Source organism: Formica exsecta, unplaced genomic scaffold, assembly GCF_003651465.1.
Source record: "Formica exsecta isolate Colony F162 unplaced genomic scaffold, ASM365146v1 scaffold295, whole genome shotgun sequence".
Taxonomy (NCBI): Eukaryota; Metazoa; Arthropoda; class Insecta; order Hymenoptera; family Formicidae; genus Formica; species Formica exsecta.
In genome coordinates, this window is record NW_021850207.1 from 586283 (window position 1) to 610776 (window position 24494).

Sequence of the window (24494 nt, forward strand, 5' to 3'; positions counted from 1 at the left end):
CGTTGAATTCTATTTAAAATTTTTTTTGGTTGCGAAATTTGAATTTATTTTTATGTAAAATTAAACGGAGCAATTTTTGCGTTACTTTGAAGACATTTTGACATTTAATCTGAAGAGAAATTAGAAGCGAGAGTTTTCGATTTTACTGTGTTTTGAATTGTTATATCACTTCAAGTATATATATTTTTTTTCTATTTAATACTTACTGCACTGATGAAAATCTGTAATCTGTTAAATGGTAATTATGCAAATACACGTATTAGGCAATTTTCAAAGCGAAATGCAATATTTATGCTACATGTAGAAAAAAAAGATAATCTACATGCACATCAGTAATATTTCGCTGATTTTTATTGCGAATATCGTGCGTATACATACAAAATAAGAGATTATCACTTGTAGATTGCACAATATCGTTCTTGTATTTGTATGTATCAGTTACACTACATATCACACTGATACAGATCGATAGTATAGAACGAGAGAATCACAACTGAAAAAATATGGGATACTCGCAGCTTCATATTTTCGGTGTATTTCTCTTTATATTTTAATGATTTTTTAATTTTATCTTTACAGTTTTGATTCTCTCTCTCTTCTCCCTCTCGTTCCAAGCCATCGAACATACGTCGTTTACGATATTCGTACAAACGTCTAACGAATACATGCGGTCGCGTATTACAAAATGCATTTGTGCAATTCGAGTAATTGAGCATTTATGTATCTTTTTATGTCATTATCAGGATCGTATGATTCTTCTCAACATGTGTTCAAATATAATAGATAATAATAATATTGATAACATTCTATTGCTAATGTATAGTGTTCTACTCACATGTGACACTGTACGCTGTGTATGAGCGATTAAAATGACGCCTTTAACGAGTTATGGGAATGTGTCTCATTTCAATATCTAAGATAAAAATTGCGCGTGTATACATGTGTCTGTGCACAAACGTTGCATTTATCTTAGAATACATACAAACGGTAACAACGCTAATATACACGATATATACTAGTATAATCTAAGTATATATGTATATAACATCTCATAATATATATTAACGATTACGTCTTTCGCAAATGATTAACTATATGTTCAACACTAAATTAATAATTGATTAACTTTTTTAACAGAGTATAGTAAAATATATATGTATATATACTATTGCTTCGTCCTTTCTTAGGCCGAATGCAGCACGAGGAAAGGATTGAGCTGAAAGAAACTCGATGCTGCATTTTGCTATTTTCTCGTCTTATTTAGTATCATAATCTTGTTATTTTTTATTTGCATTCGGTAATCCTCCTTCCTAAGCATTCTTTAACATTCGTCCATCATTGTCGAATGTTAATTTCTATATTGGCGTGATTTCATTTTCTTCGGAGAAATTCAATGAAATCGATATATAATTTTGATTCGTCAAAAATCGTGTGCGCACACACACAAGTGACATGAATGCTAATACAAAAAAAAAATATAATACCGCAAAGAGATGAGTCCTTTCCACTAAAGTCTGGAAATTTTAGTGAATGATTTGTTAGATTAGAAAATCTTTTATACATACGATTGAAATTTGCAGCGAATTTACCGTTGACATATTTTTTCCATTATTAATATTTTCGAAATTTCAATTATTATTGTCACTTATATTCCGAAGTTACGTCTCCTCGCTCGTACATCTGCACGCGTTCGACTCTTTGCAGCTTTAGAAGAGCTGTATGACGTCTATTGCTTTTGACTTTCATCGATCGATGTGCCCTTTATTGAGCAAGTCTTCATTGCTTGAAACCCAATAATACACGGTACGCTAAATCGACGACGAGTCTTACCGCGTATTGTACATCTATCGAAAAACGCATTTTCGTTCGCGATCGTAAGAGAGCCTCGTATGACCTCGTAGAGAACATGATTTAATCTCAATGTCAGAGAAGAATGCACTTCTCGGTATCGTGTTGATAGGATCGCATCGGTTGCGAAGCCGCGGGTGATGGCGAGTTTGGCCTACCCTCTATCGCCTGAATACTCTTCATTAGTTCTCGAAATACCTATTAATTATCGAGATATATAGCTGTTAGTCATTTTTAATTTATTAAATATTTGCTATTATTTTATTTTGATATAACACATAAAAAGTGAATTTTATAGAACAATGAAACGTAAACTTACAATTATATAATTCTAAACGATATTCTAAAAATTCTACAAGTTTAATTTTAAGTCTTCGATAAATTTTCCGACTTTAAAAAAAAAAAAAAAATTCGTTTATTATTTGTTGCAGCAATTTTAACGCTAAATTTGATAAAATAATAGTCGAATTAAAGGGACTGAGAGAGTAAAGGTAATTTTAATTCGAACTAGATAATACGCAGATTATCTCTCGGCGGAGATTGATAAATAATATATGAAGCGTACCTGTACGACGCGACAGTTAAATCTGGCACTACACTCGACGTAACCGCATCTCCAATGCTTTCGGACAAGATTCACGATATCCCTGTATCTGGTTCCGGAAGCAACGGTCTGTGACAATTCGTCCTGCTTATTTCCAACCACTAGCAACGGTACGCCTCTCATGTCGCGCGCTTCGTAGATTTGTTCGCGTAACGTCCTGATATACTGAATAAATCAATCATAATTGAGAGAAGAGAAATATATTTTTTAATATTTTAATTTATAAAATTGAAGAAATGGATGCGTTATTTTAATACCGCACACAGTTTTAAAAATGCACGTCAGAATATTTTTAGATGAGATACATATGATTTAGAAAGTTTCTTCTTTTTGTAGTTTAATTATAGCATATAATTGTCTTATTTTATCTCGTGTAACATTATATCACAACGTTCTTCGTCTATATTTTTGACTTGTTATCAGCAAAAATCGATTCAACACCAGTGAACTCGTGCAAACTGTGTTAGGTTTTGTTCCCAAGAGGTCGACCTTTCGTCACCCAGGCAAACATCCAAATAATCAAACTTTTATACCGGCAACTTCGAGCCGGCTGCAACTCGAAGCGAAGTGATAATTTTCGCGAGAAAAAAAATTGCAGGAAAAACTTTGGAAAAAAGACCCATGTTTGTTGAGTTTTTGACATTCTTCAAAATGAAGTTCTGTCTCCTGTGAGCCTATGTGCAATTTATCACGCTTTATGTCAAGTTCCTCGTTAGGGATATATACCTGAAACGTGTCTTGATTACTGAGATCAAACACGAGCACGTACGCTGTCGCGCTTCGCAATCCGTAATAACGGAAGTCGGTCCATTCCAAATGCGAGCTAACCGGGAAGTACGGAATAGTCGGCAGATCGGTGATCTTTAATTCGTACAATCGATCGGCCAGTACTACACTCGGATAAAATGTCTCTCGTCGTTCGGTCGGCGTGTATTCCTCGGAGAACTCACTCCAAACAAATTGCTGGAAGAATAAACAAAAATCACGCCTGGAGTTAGTAAAAATAATAAGCGTAGAGCTATATAGTAAAATTACAAAAATTTAGCGAAAAATTAGTTTTGAAAATTTAAATTTGTATGTATTGGCCGCTAAAGAAAAGACACATTTTTAAATCACATTTTGACACATTTTTTCGTCAGAAGCGAACGGCGTTCCTTAGGAAATTCGTTGTGCCTTTTAATTTCCTTGCGACTCGATAATCGTCGCCTTCGATAAGCGGAAACTGCTATCGGAAATGAATCGAGCGCCCGAGCGACTCGTTTCCGCGATTTGTTCCCTTCCTAGCTTTGAAACAAAGATTCTGACACTTCTTTATCAATTATATACGAGATACGCGTATATAGATTGTGTTTCATATAGAATATTTGCAAAGTTATATTTATTGGTGCGTTTTTGCATTCTCTTTGCCAAATTAATAGAAAGTAATTTATAAAAAAATAAACAACTATTGTAATGTATTTATAAAAATATTAGATTTTTAAATTTTGTTAAGTTAAATAATTCTTATTTTAAATTAAGACGAATATATTTATTAAATTTGTAGAAATTCGATGACATAATTCGATCGCATAACTAACTGCGCGTTTAATATCCGAGAAATTAATTCAAAGACAGGATAAAAAATATTTTCACGCGAAATGCACAAAGGTAATTGATACGATCATGTTATGAAAGGACTTTACTCGGATTATACTTGTTTTTCCCACGCCGGGTGCACCCAGGAAGACAACTTTAACGCGATCTAATGTATCCGCGGGACTATCCTCCTCTTTCGAGCTGCCTTCGGCACCTTCGTAGGTTATTGTATTTCCGCCTCTTCTTTCCAAATAATCGAGGTCCAGCTCTGTAGCAAAGGCAATCGAATTGTGAACAAACGCAAATAGTGTGTATATGTGCGACATGCAATGTAGGGAGAACTTGTTGCTCTTTATACACGGTGTCGAGGGATTTTGTAACTTTGACAATCCGATCTTTGGGAATATTGCAATGCGAATGAATCTCCTCGTTTTGAATAATTTCGCAATGTGCATGTTCTGCAAATTATGCAATTTTGATGAAATATTCAGGATATACACAGCATATTATTTAATTAACTGAAATTATTCTCAAAGTTCAAACTGTATTTTACATTTATATAAAGAGTATAATCAAAATTTTATCAGTATAAATTAAAGTCAAAATATTTTTTTGCTATAATATAGATAAAAAAATGTTAATTAAATTGAAAAAAACTGTTTGTGCAAAAAAGTGGTAAATGTGGTTGTCTGATAAATCCGATAAATTGTTAAATATTGCAGTCTAATTAGTATACCACACAGGCACCGAAACTGATCAGAAAACCTTGTTAGTTTTTTACGTGGATTTAATTTTTAAATACGATATGTCCGCAGAGAGAAGAGAGAGAGAGAGAAAGAGAGAGAGAGAAAGAGAAAATGCGAAACGATCCGATGGAACGAATGAATTAACAGTATTTAGAATCCGCTTCGGAAGAAATAAATGCTAAGATCCTAACTTTAGTCGTTAGTCACGGTAGAACATCGTCTCGCACGTATTATAAAGTACGTTTCCATAGAAAACTTTACGAAAAAGTATTTTCTTTGAACATTTGTTTTGTTGATTTTGCAATATCTCTCAGTAGGCGTTATTCTATAGAATCTTCCGTCATAAAAATATATTATTCATGAGACGAGAGAGAATATTTTTATGCAGAACTCCATACGCGCATCCATAAATTGTGTATCTTTTGTGATCGGATTCGTTTGTCTTTACAAAAGTATTTACTTTACGTTGTAGATTTACTTTACGGAATTACACGTGTGAACAAAACGCGTTTGTAGCGCGTCCATGATGAAAAAGATTTAATTTAAAGATATAATTTTGCGAAAGAAATAAAAAAATTATTAATTGCAAGGACACGTCATATGAAGAAGTATAGCATCTCGTATCGTCAGAGTTTTTAATGATTTTATGAAATTGAAATAAAGCGTCTGTGTAAACTATATTCTTGTATAAATTTAAATTAAAAGCTATATATGACGTGCTTATATTTAACAAATTAATATTTAATTATGGACAAGATTATACATGATTTTATCCTGCTCTCTGAAGTTGAACAAGATGCGTCAATCCATGCCGCCATAAATAAAAGCGAACGACAAATGCACTTGATAACGGAAATCAATGCCCAATTTGTTATTAAATAATTGAATCAATTAAGAAGATTAAGTGCGCTTATAATATAGCATTACATCGCAAAATAACCACGATGACTAATTATGTTTAGATTAACAGAGAAATCTATCGAGAATTATATCGCGCTTATATTTTAATATATAGGATAAGCAAGTTTATAGAATCTTTACGTTCTTAAATAAAATTGTTATTAATTTTCCCGCATCGTTTTTTTCTTCGTAATAAAAATAAAAGTATCTCACATGCATTTATATAGAGTACGATGAACTTATTGAAACGTCACGTGTATTGACAAGAGAGAGCGAATCTCGTTTACCCAAAAGCCGTCTGTTCGCTTGCAAGATTGAGCTCGACGTAGTCTCGTTGTCTTTCACCGAGCGATCCATTTGATTGAATTAGAATATCGCGATCATGGCAAATGACGAATGTTCGCATCGCGCATCTATCGTCGCGTTCAGACGACCTTCGCGGTCGAAGTTCGCCGATCGACTGACGAGAAACTCCGGGATACTGTCTCTTCTCAGGCAGGGATCAACGACCATATATGTATATATATATTCCGAGAATTATAATTCTGATTATTATGAAATATAGTATCTAAAATATCCCTCCAAATTATATTCAAATTGTAATTTTAATGGCGAATTCTTTAAATGATAATTTTCTTTTACGAAACACATTTCTGACATTTCCTCAAGCAACGTGCTAGGGTACAGAATGAAGAGATCAATCGCATATTGACGTGTATTAATCGGATTAAATATATACAAATTATTATTACGTTAAAGTTTGCGAAAGATGTCCCGTCATCGTCGTTGTTACTTTATCAATAAAATGTCATAGTATAGAGACTCTAATTATGCATAGCTGCAAGCTTTTATCGAAACTTTTAATTAATTTTAGCTTATATTAATATATAATGTGATCAAAAGTAATCGATACGCAAAAGTAAGTTTTACGTTAAACGTTTTTACAAAAAGCTTTCATATTTTAATTCTCTTATCACAGAGAAATTTCGTACTTTGATTTTTTAAAACATTTTAAAGATCTCATTATATTAAGATAAAACATAGAAAAATAATAACGAATAATATGTAAAATACATTTTACATAACGTTTTATTTAATGGATAGAGACGGTTTTCTCTCTCGTGCACGCGTCTTATAAGTAACAATAGACAAATAAGATATTTAGAGAAAAAATTATAATACTTACGATAGTGTTTGTGCGGCGGGAGGCTTCGCCTCCTCCAGCCGCTCGCAGTTTTTGTACCTATGGTTATCGCTGATTCGCAAAAAAATTCTCACAAGTTTCTTCGTGTCGTGATTAACTTTGATACGATTTCGTTGTTTGAGACTTCTAATGATTAAAGTGAATTCAATCTCGTCGATTGCGTTAACAGTGTCTTCCACACACTATTGTGTTTTTTAAAATTTTTTCCTCTTTTATAATTTCTTTACTTTATCCTTTTTTGATATATTATAAATATGTATAATTAAAAAAATACCCACGTGGATTATTTTTCTTATTAAAAATGATCTCACTGTGTATATTTTAACTCTAGAATATATATAATTTAAGTGTCAATGTTGTTTACAATCTCGTTGACTGCACTCCGCGAACAAAAGGTTTTGATTGTCCATTGGGTATTGCTTTATCCCGAATAAATATTCCGAGTTCGCGTTTTGTCTCGCTTCATATCCTCTCAATTCACAACATCCCCAAGAGACATCTGTAATATTCTACAGATAGATTATGTAACTCGTTGCATGTCTCACGTATGTATGTGTGTATCACTGTCTTTGTTAACATAATTGAACAATTCTATTGCATTTTGATATAAATGTTCATAATAAATTTTAGAATGTTAGGAGAATTCGAATGTTTATTGTGCGTATATTCGATTCTATCGAGAAAGTATTTAGAAAACTACATTCTCGCCAGGTAATTTTATTGCAAAACCGTGTTTCTTTCACGTTAAATCATACCGGCTAATTATATTCTTGAATATTGTATCATCCAAAGGTCAACGAACTTTTATAGAACCAGAGATAGAAATTGTCATAAAATTTCTACAAGTTCAAGATGTTGATGAAAAAAAAACCAGATTCGTGGTGTAAAAAAAATGTATGTTGATTTGCTCGCGTCGTGAAGAAATATAGCGATTATTTTTGCATATGAATAATATCGAGATTTAAACTCGTGGAAATTATACATTGATTTCGAATCCTGCTAACTAGTCATTTAGATTTTACTACGTTGACTGAGATAACTCGCACAATGCATGATCTTGATTGACCATATCAATCTTCGGTCCTCGATCTTCGATCTCAGGATTTTTTTAGATCATCGATCTCGCACGTCTAGATCCGATCTGTTCGTCGCACTCGCGATCAGATTCGGCGACCGAAAATGTCTCAGAGAACACCAATGCACTTTTCCTTTGCATCATTTTCATTTTTCTGTAGTAATTATAACAGAATCGACGATAAAACGCTGAAGTAGATATGGTCGCGACGTGCCAGACGCGATTCACGCGCCTGTATTGCTTGATGTATATTGCTTCCCGATGAGAGACGATGACGGCGAGGATGCCAGGATGATCGTCACTGACAATCGTCAGTCAAATTCCGCATGGTCGATTTCGGATCCTTCAGATCTTGTCCTTGACAGAGCCAGCAGCTGATTTCATCTCCGCGCAGTCGGTGCATCTTTCTTTACCGACGGCGATGCGTGATCGCAGAATCCTCTCTCTGGACCACAAAGATCTCCTTCTCTTCCGAATATCGAGGCCTGGCGTCTCTCGATCGACGATCCTTGAATTATGCAATCGCGTGTGATTGGCACCACGCGTTCCGCAGACGTGTCACTGTCACGATAACGATGCGATATCTCGGTATAGGCAGCATCGCGAGATCACGCACGAGGGTAGAGGCGTCTCGGGAGGCATCCCCCGGACGATCGAAACTACCCCTAGAAGCTTGGAGATGCCTGCTCGGTTTGCGCCTGCGTACGACTCCGAACCCACTATCGAAGCAACGGGCGCGCCAATTTCTCATTCATTTTGTTAAATGCTTATTTTTACGAGCGCTGTCGATAGATTGTTGCTTCGTCTTTTACCTCGTCCCGAAATATATATATATATAACATCTCCGCGCACTTTTACGTCGATATTTTATTAATATTGGAAAACCGCAGAGCGGGGGAGGAAAGAGAGAGCGCGCAGCCGCGTGTGTCTCGTTTTATTTACGCCAAGTGTTTATCTCGATATCCCACATCGAATTTTTTACTAATAGTAAGAAAACACGATGTATATAGAAAATTGCATTGAGGAGGAAAGATTAATTCTCTTTGTTTATATCTCCCAAAGCGTTTTCTTGGTAATATCATAAGTAAGAGCGACGGGATATGATCCTTTTTTATCTCTATGATCCTATTTTCATGCTAACTCTTGCGCGTGCATTTCTTGCACAATTATACTTCATCCCGTCGTAAATAATGTTTATAACAGATGGTTACGTTCTATATGTCGGAAGAAGAATTGTGTTCTTCGAAAGCAACAATCGAATCGAATAAGGAGAAACCCGCGGTTCTCACTAATTTATTGAATTTCCTGAGACAAGCGTTTCGCGATGTTACTATAACATAACGAATATGTGTTTCCTTCTATAACTATTATTTTCTACGAATGCGTTTTATAACGGAGCAGCACTTGCGTAACGAATTCTTACCAGGTGCTGTGGTTCAACATGAAAGACGATATTTTGCAATAAGACTATTACGACGGAAACGTAATTTTCTAAACTTTCTCGACCGCATATAAGAATTTGAATTCTCCTCCAACACCTCGGAATTTATTATGAACGTTTATATCAAGATTTTATTAAATAAATATAGTACATATATACCTTTACATAGAGAAAAACTATTTGATAATACTGTGACTATCGTCAGTTAAACTTGATTACACGATATAATATACATATACGTTAATTACACGGTAAATTATCAAAGTAGATCGAGGTCGGATATCGTCAGACACGCCTTCGCCTATTTGCGTTTTTTTTTCTTTAGAGTATATTACGTTATTCTTCTTCTCTCAACAATGTACATTGAATTTCTTGCTGTATCCCCGACAAAGAACATAAAAATATCTTGCATCGTCTCGTAAAACGATATCCGCATCGATGAAAGGTATATATTTATATTTATAGTATAACGGTCAGAATGAGCAGCCATGCACGGTGCAAACATCCTTTTGGACATCTTAGACGAAATATTGTGAGGAAATATTATCTTATACTTGAAACATCGAGATATATTATTATTATGAAATATAAAAAGCGAGGTACATTAGGTATACGTTTATTCATCCACACGTGTGGTGTTACGCATATATAATGAAAATATATATATTATATATCTTACTTTCTATATTTATATATTTATATATATTTATTAGATTCCCAAGTCCCTAAGTATTATTTGATAATTGTACCATATTTAATAATTGACGTATCACATCAATTGTGTATCGCCGCTTTTCTTATCTCATCGAGACATAAGGCCAATCCTTTTTTCGCTCTTACAAGGCGACAAAGATTTTTATTTGACTCGCGACTATGTATTCGTTGCTACGTATCTCATTGATTGACGAATTCTTACTTTAATCTTCTAGTAGATGTGTGATAAGAAATAAAATCGATGGGCTGTTTAATGATTATTCCCTCGGAGGGTTAAGTGACAATAAATATGGAGATTAATAAATCGTATTACGTGTCAAAACGCATTTTCTGTGCTAGAAAGCCTAAAATGTATCTGAAATCTAATCGTTACTAAGAAATATTCTAGAAGGAGATAGAAAGCAAATAAAAAGAAAATTTATATAAGAATTAATTAAGCTGTAAAATTTGCAAGATAATAAAAAAACAACATTTATATAAATAATTTGTCGAGCTATCTATATAAATCTATATAATATATATTTTTGCGTAATCTAATTTTTAATATTGAATGCAAGAAATATAATTAGTAAAAAAATTGACGTGCATTTAAATGTATCAAGACAAACGCTACTTTTTCTTGCATGCATATAATAAAGCGTGTGCCATTGCTAAATTTTAATATTACTATTACGATTTAGCGGATTACTGTCTTATTACTAAATATAATTATTCTATTTACACATTATTCACTATCTTGTTAATGTACATGCTTTCAGACGCGATTTTTGAAATATATTATGCTCGAGAACGCGAAATAATGCTAAACAAAAACTATAATTCTTTCGCGTATATTTATTATTATACCTTTCTCAATCATTCCATTGTCGATCCTATTATCGACATATCGATACGAGCTGTCACAGTACATCTTAAACAATATTAGCGTATATCTTCCCCGTCAGCATTGAAACTTGCGACAAATTAATTGTACATGAGACGAAAATGAATCGCGACAAATGCTTATGTTACCGTCCTTTTCATTATTGTACTTATTGCATGCATGATAAATGCAAAGAAGAAAATATAGAGAGCTATGCGTTAAAATTTACATTTTAACGGAAAAACTACTTATTTTTTCATTGACTTGTCTAATGATAAAAAGGGATATTTATGTTATATTGCTTCTATATGATTTTAAATAATTTTTTGTGTAATTTCTCTTAGAATTTTTTACTTAATATTTCACTATATGTGCCCGTAAAAACGCAGGACTCTTCCTGCGGAAATCTTTTTGAATATGAATACTCCACATTTGGTCTCTTGTAAATATCTTAAAAAATATAATTTCGCACAGCCGCGCGCAATACGAGATACTGCGTCCGCATCTGGAACGCACAAACCCAATTGTTCACTTCAATTGCACCAACACCATGAAATAAGTTACTACGGCTCCCAATACCTGTAGAATTTTATTAAAGAATTGTAAAGTTCGAAGAAACGTTTCGTTCTAATTTCGATAAAAGGGAATAAACGAAAAAAAAAAAAATAATAATTAAGAGATATAAATTTTTAATCTTACCGAAGCAAAGAGATCTAGAGACACCGTGAAGAATTTCGCTCCTGATATTGACATAGCTTTCTGACACTGTTGACACACGATCTGCACGAAGGTCTTAGCTTCCTCCGATCCATCGTACCAGTGGCAAGAATAAGCCGCTTCCATCACCGAAGTGCTCTGCGCAAAGATTTTAATTACTTGGCGAAAATTAATTCTAGAATCTTAGCAATATATCTCTTTAAAAAATTATGTTAAAAAATATAATTCTTTTTACGTTTTATTCTGTAATTTATATTATATTTTTTTCGAAGTATATATATATATATATAATTTTATTCTTAAATTTTAGAAAATATTAGATCTCTTTATTTACGTACCTCTTCTATCAAGCGATTTCCAAATATGCAAAACAAGAAGACTTGGCCAAACGTGTAGAGTATATAGCCGATCGTGGAGGCCGCGTAAACATTTATACCGTTCACCTATAGCATTTAAAACTCAAACGTATTAGTATGAATTCTTAATTCTTATATGTTAGAATATGTTCGAGTTCGCATTAACCTCATCGACTTTGCATTACTTGTTTTACTAATTTATACGATCGATATGTAATTTGTTGAGGACCTTGAAAAAGAATATGACCGGACATCGACGCTCACCTTTGTCGCTTGATAGGCGAGTAACGTCAAAGTAATGGTCGTCGTCAGCATGTGAAGTAGAAGCGCGAAACCATACGCGTCTCCGACTGCGGTGACCAATCTATGTGTAAAATAATGATTATTATCATTAGACGTTAATTAATCGATTATTAAACGGATGATATCTGCGAATAACTCATGCCGTCATTAACAGCCATTAACAAACGGCTTATCAAAGATTTATTCATAATATCCGTTCTCTTTCATCCATAGGCACGCCACTCTTGATTTTCATACTAAACTAAGTGATTAGAACTAAGTTGAACAACGATGAACAAATGTCTTTCGCGTTTCACCACGATATTATATCCTATTTCACTGACCGTTCGCCAAGTTAACGCTGTTCCCTGTAAGTGAATGATCGATATGTCGAAACACCTTGAAGAAAATGCGATAGTCTATACCGTGTCATGCTGAGGTCATCGCTATCGTGAAAAGACAAATCTGTAAAACGTACGCAAGTACGTTCAATATTTTTAAAAATTATTCTTTGCGTGAAAACTTATGAAATTCTTGAAATTCTAAATTATATAAATATTCAATGCGATGCATAATAGAAAAATTTTTCATTTCCTTAGATCACTTATTGTTAGTTTAACCTATAGGACATGACCTCCGTTGCGGTCAATATCTTTTATTTCCGATATGCGAAGGTGATGACACAAATCTCTATTGTTTAAATAATAATCTTTATTGTTTGAATATTAATTTTTATAATGATTTTGAGATTGATTTGCCACTTTTTTTAGAATTATGTTGTGATTATTGATAATAAAAGAATTGATATTAAAATAAAAAAATAGAGAGGAGATTTATTAAAGATAAACTCTCTCACGTGATAATTGAGGCACGTGTGAGGGACACGTCTCGATATTTAGAGTATCGAAATTATGTCAATCGAGATTAATTTATCAACGAAGATGCGTTAAAAAAAAATAATATAATTTATCTATATCGACATATTTAAATCCCGCTGTCATGCGAGAGTAGAATGATTTGTCCGATACGCAATACAATAAAACGGGCGCGAAACGTTATCTGAAAGGTCGCAGCTTTTGTGGACAAAAATCTGTCATCACATCGCGCGTGGCGCACGTGAACCACGTGTGAGCATTCACGTACACGTGAACGTGAGAGGCGAACGCGAATATCCCCCCGTGAAACCCACAGTCTGTAGAACACACGACCCCCGTTGCGGTCAATATCGCGCTTTCTTAGAAATAAATACTTCACCACCGTGGGAACACGCGCATCCCTTGCGCCAACCGACGAGTGGCTCCGGCACCCCCGCGAACCCACAGGAACACGATATCCGTTCGCGCCGTTTCTCGAGGAGCAATTTTGTATTACACCGATCGTGCATATCGTATACACGGAATTTTACAAAGTACGATATACTTTAAAAGAAAAATATAAGGGTTTTGTTTCGGTAAAATTATGATATGAGACGATTCAACATTATCAGTTATCAGGTACCGTATATAAAACATTAAAAATAGACTGCTACTCGAACTGCGTTTTATTTATGCTTAAGAAACGTGCAGCGTTGACGTTTCTAATTAATATTGATTTTTTGTTTAATTAAAGAGATTGCTTTATTCGATTTCAAAATTGCAAAATTTAACGAGTGGCTTTGATGCGTTGAATGTCACGATTTTTCAATTAACTTTGACAAAACTTAACTGTACATTGAAATGCAACTGCCTTGCGAACATTCTCATATCATATTTGATAAACTTTATCATTTGTGTAGGTAATATTTTGCACATGTACGTGTTGTTAAAATACCATGAAATTACCGAAACAAATATTAAAAGTTTTATAAAGCTTGAAAAGAGTAAATCTTTTGTTGTAATAATTACATTAATATGTTAAAGTAAAAAGTATAATCTTTTAATATTTTTTATTTAATATTATTTTCTTATTACTCTTCTACTCTCCGATCAAAATTATAAAATTTTGATTTTATTAAGGTGATATCAGATTAGCGTAAAATTAATATATATCAAATATTTAATATTTAATATAAATATATATTTTTAAAAATATTTATGTAATACTTATGCACCTATTAAAATATTTACGATTTAATCGCGCCACGTTTGGTAACTTTGTTGCATGCGCTTCTTAATAATTGAGGGGGTAGTTAGCACGTCTCTATGGAGTCAATATGATGCCTCTATATACTAAATACTTTATACATGCCGGGAAGACGTGCAATTTATACAAGATTCTGGGTCACTAGTTCACGCAAGATGCAGATGACTTTCAAAGAAATGATCCGTCGTTGACTTATAGAGTAGAGGACTCGCATGAATTAACTATATGTCTTCAGTAGGTAAGTAGAGTACGGGGGCGACTTTTGCATCTCTCATCACGCTATTCGATACTAAATCTTTTATCTCGCACAGTCTTGACGCGATTTATCCCCCGCTACTCCTCTTATTACATAATACGTTAAAGTACATCACGAGAAACTCTGGCATCGATTGACAGTTGACGACTTGTCAAACGAATCTAGCAAAATTAACGGACTCACCTGACAATATGCTTGTGTCTCTCCACCCAATACTTGATGGCACTCCGCACGAGCATCTCCTGCTTCTTCGTTAACCCGTTCGGTCCTACACCGCCGTTGAAAGTCATCCCGGCAGTCGGCCGGAAGGTCGCCGTGAAATCCTGCCGATTGCTGTATATGTTACGAAGATCGAGATCTAGCATGCTGTCGCCTTGGGGAGGTGCTGGTAATTGAGACTGAGTATTCTCCGATTCGCGGAGATGATCCGCGCTACCGGCCTGTATGCACAAAAAAAGAATTGTTTGCATGTAAAATTCGATGAAAGATATATAATCATGGTTTAGATACGAATCTTTTAAACCATTGCGTTGTTTAATTTATTTTTTCTATATTCCTTTATAGATAATTTAAATAATAAAAATTGTCTATTACACACAAAATGCGTTAAGTAAGAGAAAAATGAAATTTTATACTGATTTATATTGATTGAGATTATAATTTGAATCTCGAAAGATTAATTTTAGACTTTGTACATCAATCTAGATTATGTTTAAGATAAGACGTTATACTAGAAGAAATTCATAGAAATTCTGTAGTAATTCGGTATACCTTGAAGAGTTCACTGCTATTAGGAACTACGGTGTCCAAAGTTGCGCTCAACTCCATGAGTGGTTTCATGATATGCTTCAGATGTTGCAGTTGTTCGCAGGCAAATAGTAACCATGAGCAGAATAGTACATCCAACGAATTGGCGTTAATAAGCATGAAGAGCACCCAATAGAATTGATATACGAGCATCAACACGTGCATTATCCCTCTACTGGCATCGAACGGATAGAACGAACGGACCAACAATTTTGGTAACTACATATATAAGAAAAATTAAATTTTATTATATATATGGAATAAAATCAGATAAAAAAACGCGACTTTTATACGTGATTTATGGTTGTGTACGGCGTACAACATACGCGTCATATATATAAAAAGAAAATAAAGAAATATATTTGAAAATATTTTAATTATTTTATACTGTATGTGATTTATATTTTAATTATATATAAAATTAAATTATAGATAACTAAAGTAACATTATCATTAGAATTGGTTGTTAAATTTTTAATTGGAAAATAATTTGCTATAAGTCTGAATCACATTACCTCGATAATCGTCGTCTCGTTCGTGACCGGATCTACAATTTTTCTGATCGGATGCTCGAGGAAGGTAAGAATAGTCCATGCTATCGCGCTGAGCACGGTGGTAGCGCCGACTAAGAAGAGCAACAGCCTCATCTTTTTCAAAGCGATTGCGTGATATTTGGCATTGCTCTCAGCGAAGAGCGGATGGGTATTTGGATTATTCCATATCCCCCACGTTTTGTAGAAATATTTGCTCCTCACGGCAAAGTAAATGATCTTGACGATGCTGTGCGTGAAGAAGAGGAGGGTGATCGTGTTGGCCGTGAGATCATCGACATCGGCGCTCTCGATTATCAGATTCACGGCGCACAGACCGAATTGCAACAGCAATAGAAATAGATTCACCTAGAAAGAATAGTAATGTCCGGATGTTTTCGGATGAGTCACAAATATTTGAAGGCGAAAAAAAAATAATATTTCTTTCCATGATTATCAATTAAACTTGTAAATATCTCAATAATTTCGGTTTGATCGAGAATGAAACTTTGTGAATATATTTATGCGGAAACGTGCGAAATACATGATATACTTACGCAGCAATATATTTTATGCAAGTACTTGGACGAATTGTCGTCATAATAATTGAATACGAAATGTCCAAACATCTTCATGACCCTTATGTTGGGCATTAGATCGGCCACAAGGCCCTGCTGCTGCTTCATTTTCATCATCTGCGAGCAAACGGTTTGTTGTTACAATTCGTTAGCAACTCCACAGCTAGTGTTTGCATTAACACGCATACTTGTATCATTTGTCACAAGGCCACTAGATATACATAAAGTAATGCATACGAAATTTCCAGAAGCGACTTTTCTCCCGCGTAAAATTCATACGTTGCTAATTTGCATTTTTTCAATGTTTAATCGCAAACACACTCTAAAGAATCTCGCGAAGGTTTTCTCGATATTTTAAATAGATTTCTGCTAAGAAACCATATAATATCTACGAGATTTAGCGAAAGCTTTTTGATGCTTTGACGATTCTTTAGACATTTATACATAATTATTTTTGCTCTATAGAAAATACAAACGTCTAATAGTTGACTGAGAAATATTCTAAAATTTCATTTTTAAAGTGTTTTTAAAACATTTTAAAAATTTTAATTTTTTCCGGAAATCATCTATTTCATCGTTAAGTCTTACCTTGATAGCTTCGATGTATCCAAAATCACGAGGAAAGAACTCGTCGGTTTCGTGTAAATTACGACGCGGCTTTCAACGCCTCGCGATTACGTTGCAGCAATCGTGCTAGATATACGAGAAGAACGAAGAAAAGCAAACTAACTAGCCGGCCTGCCATCAGTCGTCGTTTTGCGATAGATCTTCGTTGTTTGCGAACAGTGGTCTCTTCCGCCGAGGCGTAGATATCCTCTGTTTCTCTTCGTCTTCTTCCAATCCCCTATGACCTGTCCACTGTTACCGCCACCACCCTATCGAAAGGAAACCCCTTCCAACAGGGTAGGTACCAAACGTGGACCAATCGGGGCTTGGTAACTAGGTAGCAGACCGCTTCGTCATGCGCTACATCGTTTCTTACATCATCCCCAACAGTATACAAGGGTCTATAATCTTCTTAATAATTCAGACCGCACGCTGTCGTGTGCTCCATGCAGTTTTCAACATAAAGAAAGTTTTAACGAAGAAAAACATTCTAAAAGTTCCAAGATGCCTTAGAGCAGCAACTGGTGAAACTTCCGCTTATCAAACATTGTCGTATCATCGATTTTATCTGAAATTATTTCACGATACTTTGCCGGAATAATTTCAGTGTTCATCTCCTTAACTCTTTTTTTACCAATAGTTGTCACCAGTTTAAATTTGATATTGATATCGACTTAAAGAGATGACGATGTTAATATCCCATGCTTGTATCAACATTAAAATAAAAAATGCATCATGTGCGTACCACAAGATCTTTGAACTTGCTCGTCCTACCTTTGATGCAATTTACTGAGGGGGAAAATATATTGATATTTTCCTCTTTAGTATATTTTTGTTAAGCGACTCTTATACACATCTCAAACGTATCTTGCAAACAAAATTTGATGACAATTTATTTTTCTTTATCTATTTAACAATATTTATAATATTTCTCATGTGCGTCTAGTTTAATTTTAATCATAGACAAGATTACGCAATCAATTTTTTTCCATAGAAAATATAAACCGATAAATCATCATTTTTTTTTTTTTAATATACACGATATAAAATTTCGTGTAAAAAAATTTACATATAAATCCTTGCAAACGCGAATGGCAATTTACTAGAGTACCGTCATCATGTACGTAAGTCGGAGTTAGTCGATGAAGATAAATGATTCGTACGTGCGGATGCATATGAAATGAATGACGCAAAACAAATAGTATAAATCGGCTGAGTGTAGTTCACCTGACCTATGTAAGTCTCAATAGTTAAATATGTCACGTATCGACTTGAAACGGGGGTCGCGCCGCAACTTACGAGCATGGATCGTAAGTCGTATACGAATACTTTATTATTTAGGACGATAGTCCTCACCCTAATATGACGATATGATGATCAGTTAATTATACTCATTACAAATTCTTGTTCCATAAAAAATGGGGTTACAAGATTCTCAATATCGAGTGTTTAACACAAAAATATCGCGCATAACGTATCTAAATTAGTTATACAAAATATAAAGATTATTTCGTCTTTTCGTTTGAATTCATCGCAATAAACCAATGATTTGAATTATTATCAAAATACATATTTAAAAATTAATTCAAAAAACTGAATTTAGCGATAATTATGTAATAAATAAAAACATTTTGCAAATTATAGGATATTTTGATTAATAAATCATAATTTGTTTGGTTGTTCAGGCAACCGATTTTGTTGATTAGCGACAGCGTGGACTAGTTGTATTTTTGAGAAGAAAACAAGGCGGACATATCTTCTCACATAGCAATTACCGAGATCGAACAACGAATTTAAAAGCAAAAAATTACATTAACTTTCGTTTTTTGTGCTCTCTTAGATTTTGTCAGAAATCGATTGCACGGAGGTGAGTAGTGTGTACATTCTAAATTACATACGCGATAAAGTAATTCATATAATTGTCGCTAAATTGCCTTAATAACAATGTTAAATTAATTCGATTCATATAATAGAAGACCATGTTTTATCTCGGTATCTTTGCGGTGCTATGGTCGGCGATGACGTGTTCTCTTGGATTCACGATGGATCGTTCAGGTACCCGATATTAATCTTTGCTCTTATCTTTTCTTTGTTTGAATAGTCACATTTGTAATTATAATTGAGAACAAGAAAATACGAAGTGCATTAATTACACAAATTATTCAGTCAACTCTCGGCTTTGTTCTTCAAGACTTACTATTTCAGATCGCTACGCAGATCTCTATGCATGTCTGAATGTTTTTTCTCCCTTTTTTTTCGAGAAAATATAGTAACGTAATAAATATAGTCATACAAATGCGTAATGTGCATCTTTCAAATGCATTTTTTTTCAGAAAAATGCGCTGTTATTAAATACTTGTATTTACATACTTGTACGACTAATGATTTATGTTATACTTCACCAGCAGCGCTTGTGCCGCCCACGTGGGACATGGCGCCGTCTTTGGACACTTATCAAAGGGTCGACTCCGCGTTGAACAGCAAAACACAGGTGACAAGTACGGACAGAATATTGCAAGCTGTAGATGCGAAAGTGTCGGCAAAACTGACGGAGAGAATAGCGGATAATCAGACACGCGACAAGAGAGCGACAACTGAGAGTAGAGAAATCGGAATGAAACTTATCAATAACACGGCATCGACAATGAGAAATGACGCGTCTGATTCCTCTGAAGAAAACACTAATGTTGCTATTATTTCGCGAAATGTCATTCTGCTTTTGATTGACGAGAGAAATGAGAAAGAAAAAGGGGAAGAAAATCCGTGGAAAGACTACAAAAACAGACTACCGTTCGCGATAGAAGGATTTCTTCAAGTAACCCCTTAATCATATTAACCATTTTCCAAATAATTACAAAAAGTAAACCATAAATAATTAGATTTCTCTTTTTACATCTTTTTTCTACATTTTACAATAATTAGAACAAAATTTATAATATTTCTTGTAAAAATATATTTAAATGCTATTAATTATAATGAGAGCAGAGAATTCGCATTTCAAAAATATAATAACTCACAAATCAAGCAAATTAAAAAGATGCATTCATTTTTAGGTTGTGTTTAAGAATCTGACAGAATTATAGAATTCAATTTTTACAATTTTAATATTTGTATCGTGGGAAATCTGAATTATTGATATTAATTTTTTTATTCATATTTCGTAATTTGAATCTGAGATTCAAATTGTATAAAATTAATGTCGTTCAATCTTTTTATGTGAACGCATAAATGTCTGTATATTATGCATAATTACTACGTTAATTAGAGATGCAATAACAAGATAGAGACTAATGGTACCCCCTTGGATGGTGCATTGATTTCTGAAAACAAAGAAAAAGATTGCGATTGTGAGCGTATTCTTCGTTCGAATATCGGAGAATTGTTATCCTGGGCGAGACAAACGAGAGGAATGACAACAGGTTTAAGAGTTTTGTTTATCAAATAATAAAAAAATTTATTATCAAAAAAGTGTATATCCGTAAAATATATACTTTAGAGAATGTATGTTAAATATTAAATCTTAAATAATATAATGTTTACATTTCTTTTATCTCAATTACTAATTTTACGAGTACCATCAATTATATAGGCGCAGTTTCCGGTAGCAACTTCTCCATCCCGTTCTTTCCTAGATACAAATTTGATGTATCTAACGAAAGCAATGTAAAATTAGAACTACAGGAGAACAAACATGACTTTAACGACGCTTTGCAAATCATCGATCTTAGCGACGAAGCGAAATCTGTTCCTTCTTTAATTACAGCTGATCCTAAAACAGAGGGTGAGTTAAGATAGAATAATCAAAGAAACGAATAAATAAAAAATCTTCTCATAAGTTTTATTATTTTATTATTATAGTTAATATTTGTATAAAAAATTAAGAGCTTTTTAATACATTGTGTATAAATATAATTTTGAAATTAAAAGAAAGTATAAAAGAGATAAAATTAAATAATTGAACGAAACATTAATTCCGATAATTCCAACAATAGCTCTAAACATAAAACATTAAGTAATAAATAAAACTTTATAATTTTGGCTTAATTTATAAAGAAAAGTACAAAATTATAAAAAAACTTATTTTTTTAATTTTAGCAATGAATTATGACAGTACGTGGGACGTTTTTGATGTGTTCTCCAAAATTAGAATGGCAATCTTCCAGTCCCTGCTCGAATCGTTGAGTAGGAACCGTGTTACATCCGAGGACGATTTTTCATTGCATAGATCGTTTCCTATTAAACCAACTGTAACTAATTTAATCGAAAATACTATCAAAAAACTTAAGTCTGTTCCAAACCACAATGGTTACATGTTAGTCGCTGTCGTACCGAGAAGCGAAGGAGCTGCCATTGTCGATCTTATGCAACGCGAAGTAATCCTTGTTTTATTGAATATTAATAAATTTATCTCTAAATCTGGCTTATTGTTAGGACAATTTCACATAATATAATATGTTTGCCTTTATATTTCAGTAGTTACTAGAATATCTACATTAGATATATTATACATGCAAGACTAATATAAATATCGTAAATAAAACAATAAAGAAGAACATATTTATTCGTACATATCAATAAGAACTCTGACACACATATATATTAATTATTATTTTCCTGATCGATGCAGACTTCTCCGAAAGATACTCTCTTAGTTATGATGCAAATCTGTGCCGGGAACAAAAAATCTGTACCGTTCGTCGCGCAAGGACCGAATAATGAAATTCTTCGGGAAGTAGTAACGATCGAGGAACTTCCGATCATAATTAAAAAAGCGATCGCGAGCAATTTCCACGGTGCAGGATGCACAAATAGAAAGAGGCGCGATATTCCGATCGTCTCGCATCTGCCCATCGAGATTTTCTCGCAAGAATTGCCAGCGCGGAAACGAGTTGCCAGAGACAAGGATGCCGTTGAAAAACTGGTAAGGCAAACTGAGATTGTCATCAATAAATAATGATAATGTTTATTAAGTAAAAACTATTAAATATCACAAGTTTGATATTGACGTTTTTGTTTGATGGAACTTATAACGCTCGTATATAACTTGTTTTCTCGTAGAATAATACGTATTGAAAATATAAATATAAATAATACTGAGTTTATATATATAGCTATTCTATAATAGCTATTTAATTAAATTATTAATTATCATAATTGATAATATTTATTTGTAAAAAATAAATATTTAAATATCACTTTAACATTAATTACTATATCATCTTATATCTCTGTGCAGGAAACGAGTAAATTGACTGATATTGACATTAAAGTAAGTTTAATTTTATTCTTAATTCTTTATTGATGAAGATCATTCGTAATAAAAATTGCCATCGAAAGAAAGAATTATTGTATTTTTACAAAAATTTTTTTAAAAATTTAATTTGACAACCTCCTTATTCCCGAACATGAATACGAATGTTTTATGCCTTTTTCTTAGGATACTGTAAGCACCGTAAAGACAACAATTATCGAGAAAGAGAAACAAGCCAGAAGTTCGACTTCGTCCAAGACAATGCAATGTGGCCTCGCTACAGCGCTTGTCAGTGTCGCGGCCTCGGTCGTCGCCATGGCCGTTTAGGCTTCTTCAACGAGATATAATTTTTATTTCTATTTCTCCTTACTACTTTTCTCTATATTTATATGCAAGAAAACGCCGATCTCTCTCTATCAAGAATGCCAATTGAAAATTTTGATGATCTTTTTTTTTTTATAAAAGAAATAGCAGGAGAGAGAAAGGAATATATTGATTATGAGAGAGAATATGCGCGTTCGGGAAAATTATAATGTTATGTGATCACGATATTATATTTTTTACCAAATTCGTAAATAAACCTTAATGCAGTATATAAGCATTGTTATTCTGATTGCATCAGCATTGCACACTGATTGATTTATATTGTATTTTTCATTTATACAAAGCATCCGATTTCTGTCGACTCATATTTAAATAACGGAGCAATTAACTTTACTTAGCACAAACAGACAATGAAACTTTATATTCTTCGTTGAATTTCTCAGCAACTTTATTTCGGCGAACGTTTAATTTACGAGTTGCAAACTTATTTCAATATAAGTTAGAAAGTTAGGAAAGTGATCCCAACGTTCTCTTTAAGAAAAAAATTAATTTTAAATTCGCGAGAACACAAGGAAAATTTGTGATACATCAAAATTTGATCGAATTTAATTAAATAGAAAAGTAAACGCGTCAGTTCACGAAGACAAGGCTCTCTGACTCTGATGTAACAGCGGCAGCGTTTACCACGTGCGTTTACTCGCTGCAACTTTTTGCTCATTTCGGTCAATTTCAAAATCGCGCGATTGCAACCGGCACTTTTATACACACGCAAATTCCTTCGATTATGACGGTCGCCGCCGTTCGCGTAATTTTACGCTGGTGCAACAACGACGTAGCAACAACACGAGCCGATTATACTCGCGAAAGAAAGTAAGACGAGGGCATTGGGCGCTGACCGCGATTAGTCAGCATAGTAGTTCTATGCACTCGGAAGTGAATATGGTATAGAGAAAAATCGAGACAAAATCGCGATCATCATCTTTGCTGACTAGCGATTATGACAATAAAGTTTTTTTTTTTTTGCATTACGCACAGAAACAAGGACTCTGCACTTGTCGCTAATCAGAATTGCGCGTCACTTGATCTTACCGGGAAGCAATCTTATAAACCTTATAATATAACTATAAATAATTGATTAGACAATAAAATAAAATTGTGCAAAACATTTCGCATAAACGTACACCGAAGATTTTCTTATCGCAATCTACATATATTGTTTCAATATCTGATTCGCATATTATTCTCCGTGTGAGCGCAGAATATTTTTTCTACTGTCTCGAAAACGTATATGTAATGTGTTTAAAGGCGCATGTGGATCGATCCTTTGAGAAGAAAGTTTTAGATTTTGTTTATTAGAGCGAGAAGAAGACGGCGCTTGTGCATCAAGAGCGACCAAAACATGTGCGCGCTCACCGGTCGAGGATTTTCACGTTACATAAACGTACAATTTCATAAAGTTTCTAAAATCGCGGAATTATATTAAATGCAATAGCAATCGCCGCGTTTCGCTGGTAAACAAGACTGAGATTGCGAAATTGTTACTGTTGCGTTACAACGGGCGAATGCAAATTTGCAAGTGCGTCGGTTCCTTCGTCCTCCATATTGTCATTAGAATATGCAGCGGTTTGCAATATAGTGTTTCCGTTTGTATCTTTTTAGCTACAGAGTATAACATACAACATTTATATATATATATA

At 33.8% G+C, this 24494-nt stretch overlaps 3 protein-coding genes across 4 annotated transcripts; 1 reads left to right on the forward strand and 2 right to left on the reverse strand.

The window, feature by feature from the left end:
* Positions 1 to 265: 265 nt before the first annotated feature.
* On the reverse strand, positions 266 to 8681 carry LOC115237482 (ras-like protein family member 10B). 2 transcript variants are annotated; one of them, XM_029810554.1, is made up of 5 exons: positions 5961 to 6219; positions 4135 to 4295; positions 3179 to 3415; positions 2414 to 2617; positions 266 to 2046 (listed from the first exon to the last, which is right to left on the reverse strand). In XM_029810554.1, the coding sequence occupies exons 1-5, from the start codon at positions 6028 to 6030 to the stop codon at positions 1924 to 1926; spliced, it is 795 nt and encodes a 264-aa protein (XP_029666414.1). In that variant the 5' UTR covers positions 6031 to 6219; the 3' UTR covers positions 266 to 1923. The 2 variants fall into 2 exon arrangements, 1 of the variants encoding a protein (XP_029666414.1); XR_003884349.1 differs by lacking the exons at positions 266 to 2046; positions 2414 to 2617; positions 3179 to 3415; positions 5961 to 6219 and adding an exon at positions 6860 to 8681 and having other exon boundaries at positions 3461 to 4295.
* A 1022-nt stretch (positions 8682 to 9703) lies between these two features.
* LOC115237480 (odorant receptor coreceptor) lies at positions 9704 to 17579 on the reverse strand. The gene is made up of 9 exons (XM_029810552.1): positions 17205 to 17579; positions 16596 to 16733; positions 16024 to 16407; positions 15473 to 15727; positions 14885 to 15141; positions 12307 to 12406; positions 12025 to 12129; positions 11669 to 11824; positions 9704 to 11548 (listed from the first exon to the last, which is right to left on the reverse strand). Exons 2-9 carry the CDS (start codon positions 16731 to 16733, stop codon positions 11498 to 11500), a joined length of 1446 nt encoding a protein of 481 aa, XP_029666412.1. The 5' UTR covers positions 17205 to 17579; the 3' UTR covers positions 9704 to 11497.
* On the forward strand, positions 15626 to 23095 carry LOC115237484. Its single transcript, XM_029810557.1, has 10 exons — positions 15626 to 15723; positions 18908 to 19089; positions 19196 to 19277; positions 19628 to 20037; positions 20488 to 20641; positions 20812 to 21003; positions 21318 to 21595; positions 21850 to 22143; positions 22459 to 22491; positions 22660 to 23095. Exons 3-10 carry the CDS (start codon positions 19202 to 19204, stop codon positions 22798 to 22800), a joined length of 1578 nt encoding a protein of 525 aa, XP_029666417.1. The 5' UTR covers positions 15626 to 15723; positions 18908 to 19089; positions 19196 to 19201; the 3' UTR covers positions 22801 to 23095.
* Positions 23096 to 24494: the final 1399 nt, after the last annotated feature.

What these genes read in the sequence shown, in the direction of transcription:
- LOC115237482 (XM_029810554.1), bottom strand. Translation starts at nt 6,030, where the DNA reads ATGGATCGCTCGGTGAAAGACAACGAGACTACGTCGAGCTCAATCTTG. An exon ending in AGCGAACAGACGGCTTTTGG is followed by an intron (nt 4,296 to 5,960) that starts GTAAACGAGATT and finishes CCTTTGCTACAG; the next exon opens with AGCTGGACCTCGATTATTTG. An exon ending in GTAATCAAGACACGTTTCAG is followed by an intron (nt 2,618 to 3,178) that starts GTATATATCCCT and finishes TGATTTATTCAG; the next exon opens with TATATCAGGACGTTACGCGA.
- LOC115237484 (XM_029810557.1), top strand. Translation starts at nt 19,202, where the DNA reads ATGTTTTATCTCGGTATCTTTGCGGTGCTATGGTCGGCGATGACGTGT. An exon ending in AGCTGATCCTAAAACAGAGG is followed by an intron (nt 21,004 to 21,317) that starts GTGAGTTAAGAT and finishes TTTTAATTTTAG; the next exon opens with CAATGAATTATGACAGTACG. An exon ending in AGGATGCCGTTGAAAAACTG is followed by an intron (nt 22,144 to 22,458) that starts GTAAGGCAAACT and finishes ATCTCTGTGCAG; the next exon opens with GAAACGAGTAAATTGACTGA.
- LOC115237480 (XM_029810552.1), bottom strand. Translation starts at nt 16,733, where the DNA reads ATGATGAAAATGAAGCAGCAGCAGGGCCTTGTGGCCGATCTAATGCCC. An exon ending in AGACACAAGCATATTGTCAG is followed by an intron (nt 12,407 to 14,884) that starts GTGAGTCCGTTA and finishes TTTTACACATAG; the next exon opens with ATTGGTCACCGCAGTCGGAG. An exon ending in CTCTAGATCTCTTTGCTTCG is followed by an intron (nt 11,549 to 11,668) that starts GTAAGATTAAAA and finishes AAAATTCTACAG; the next exon opens with GTATTGGGAGCCGTAGTAAC.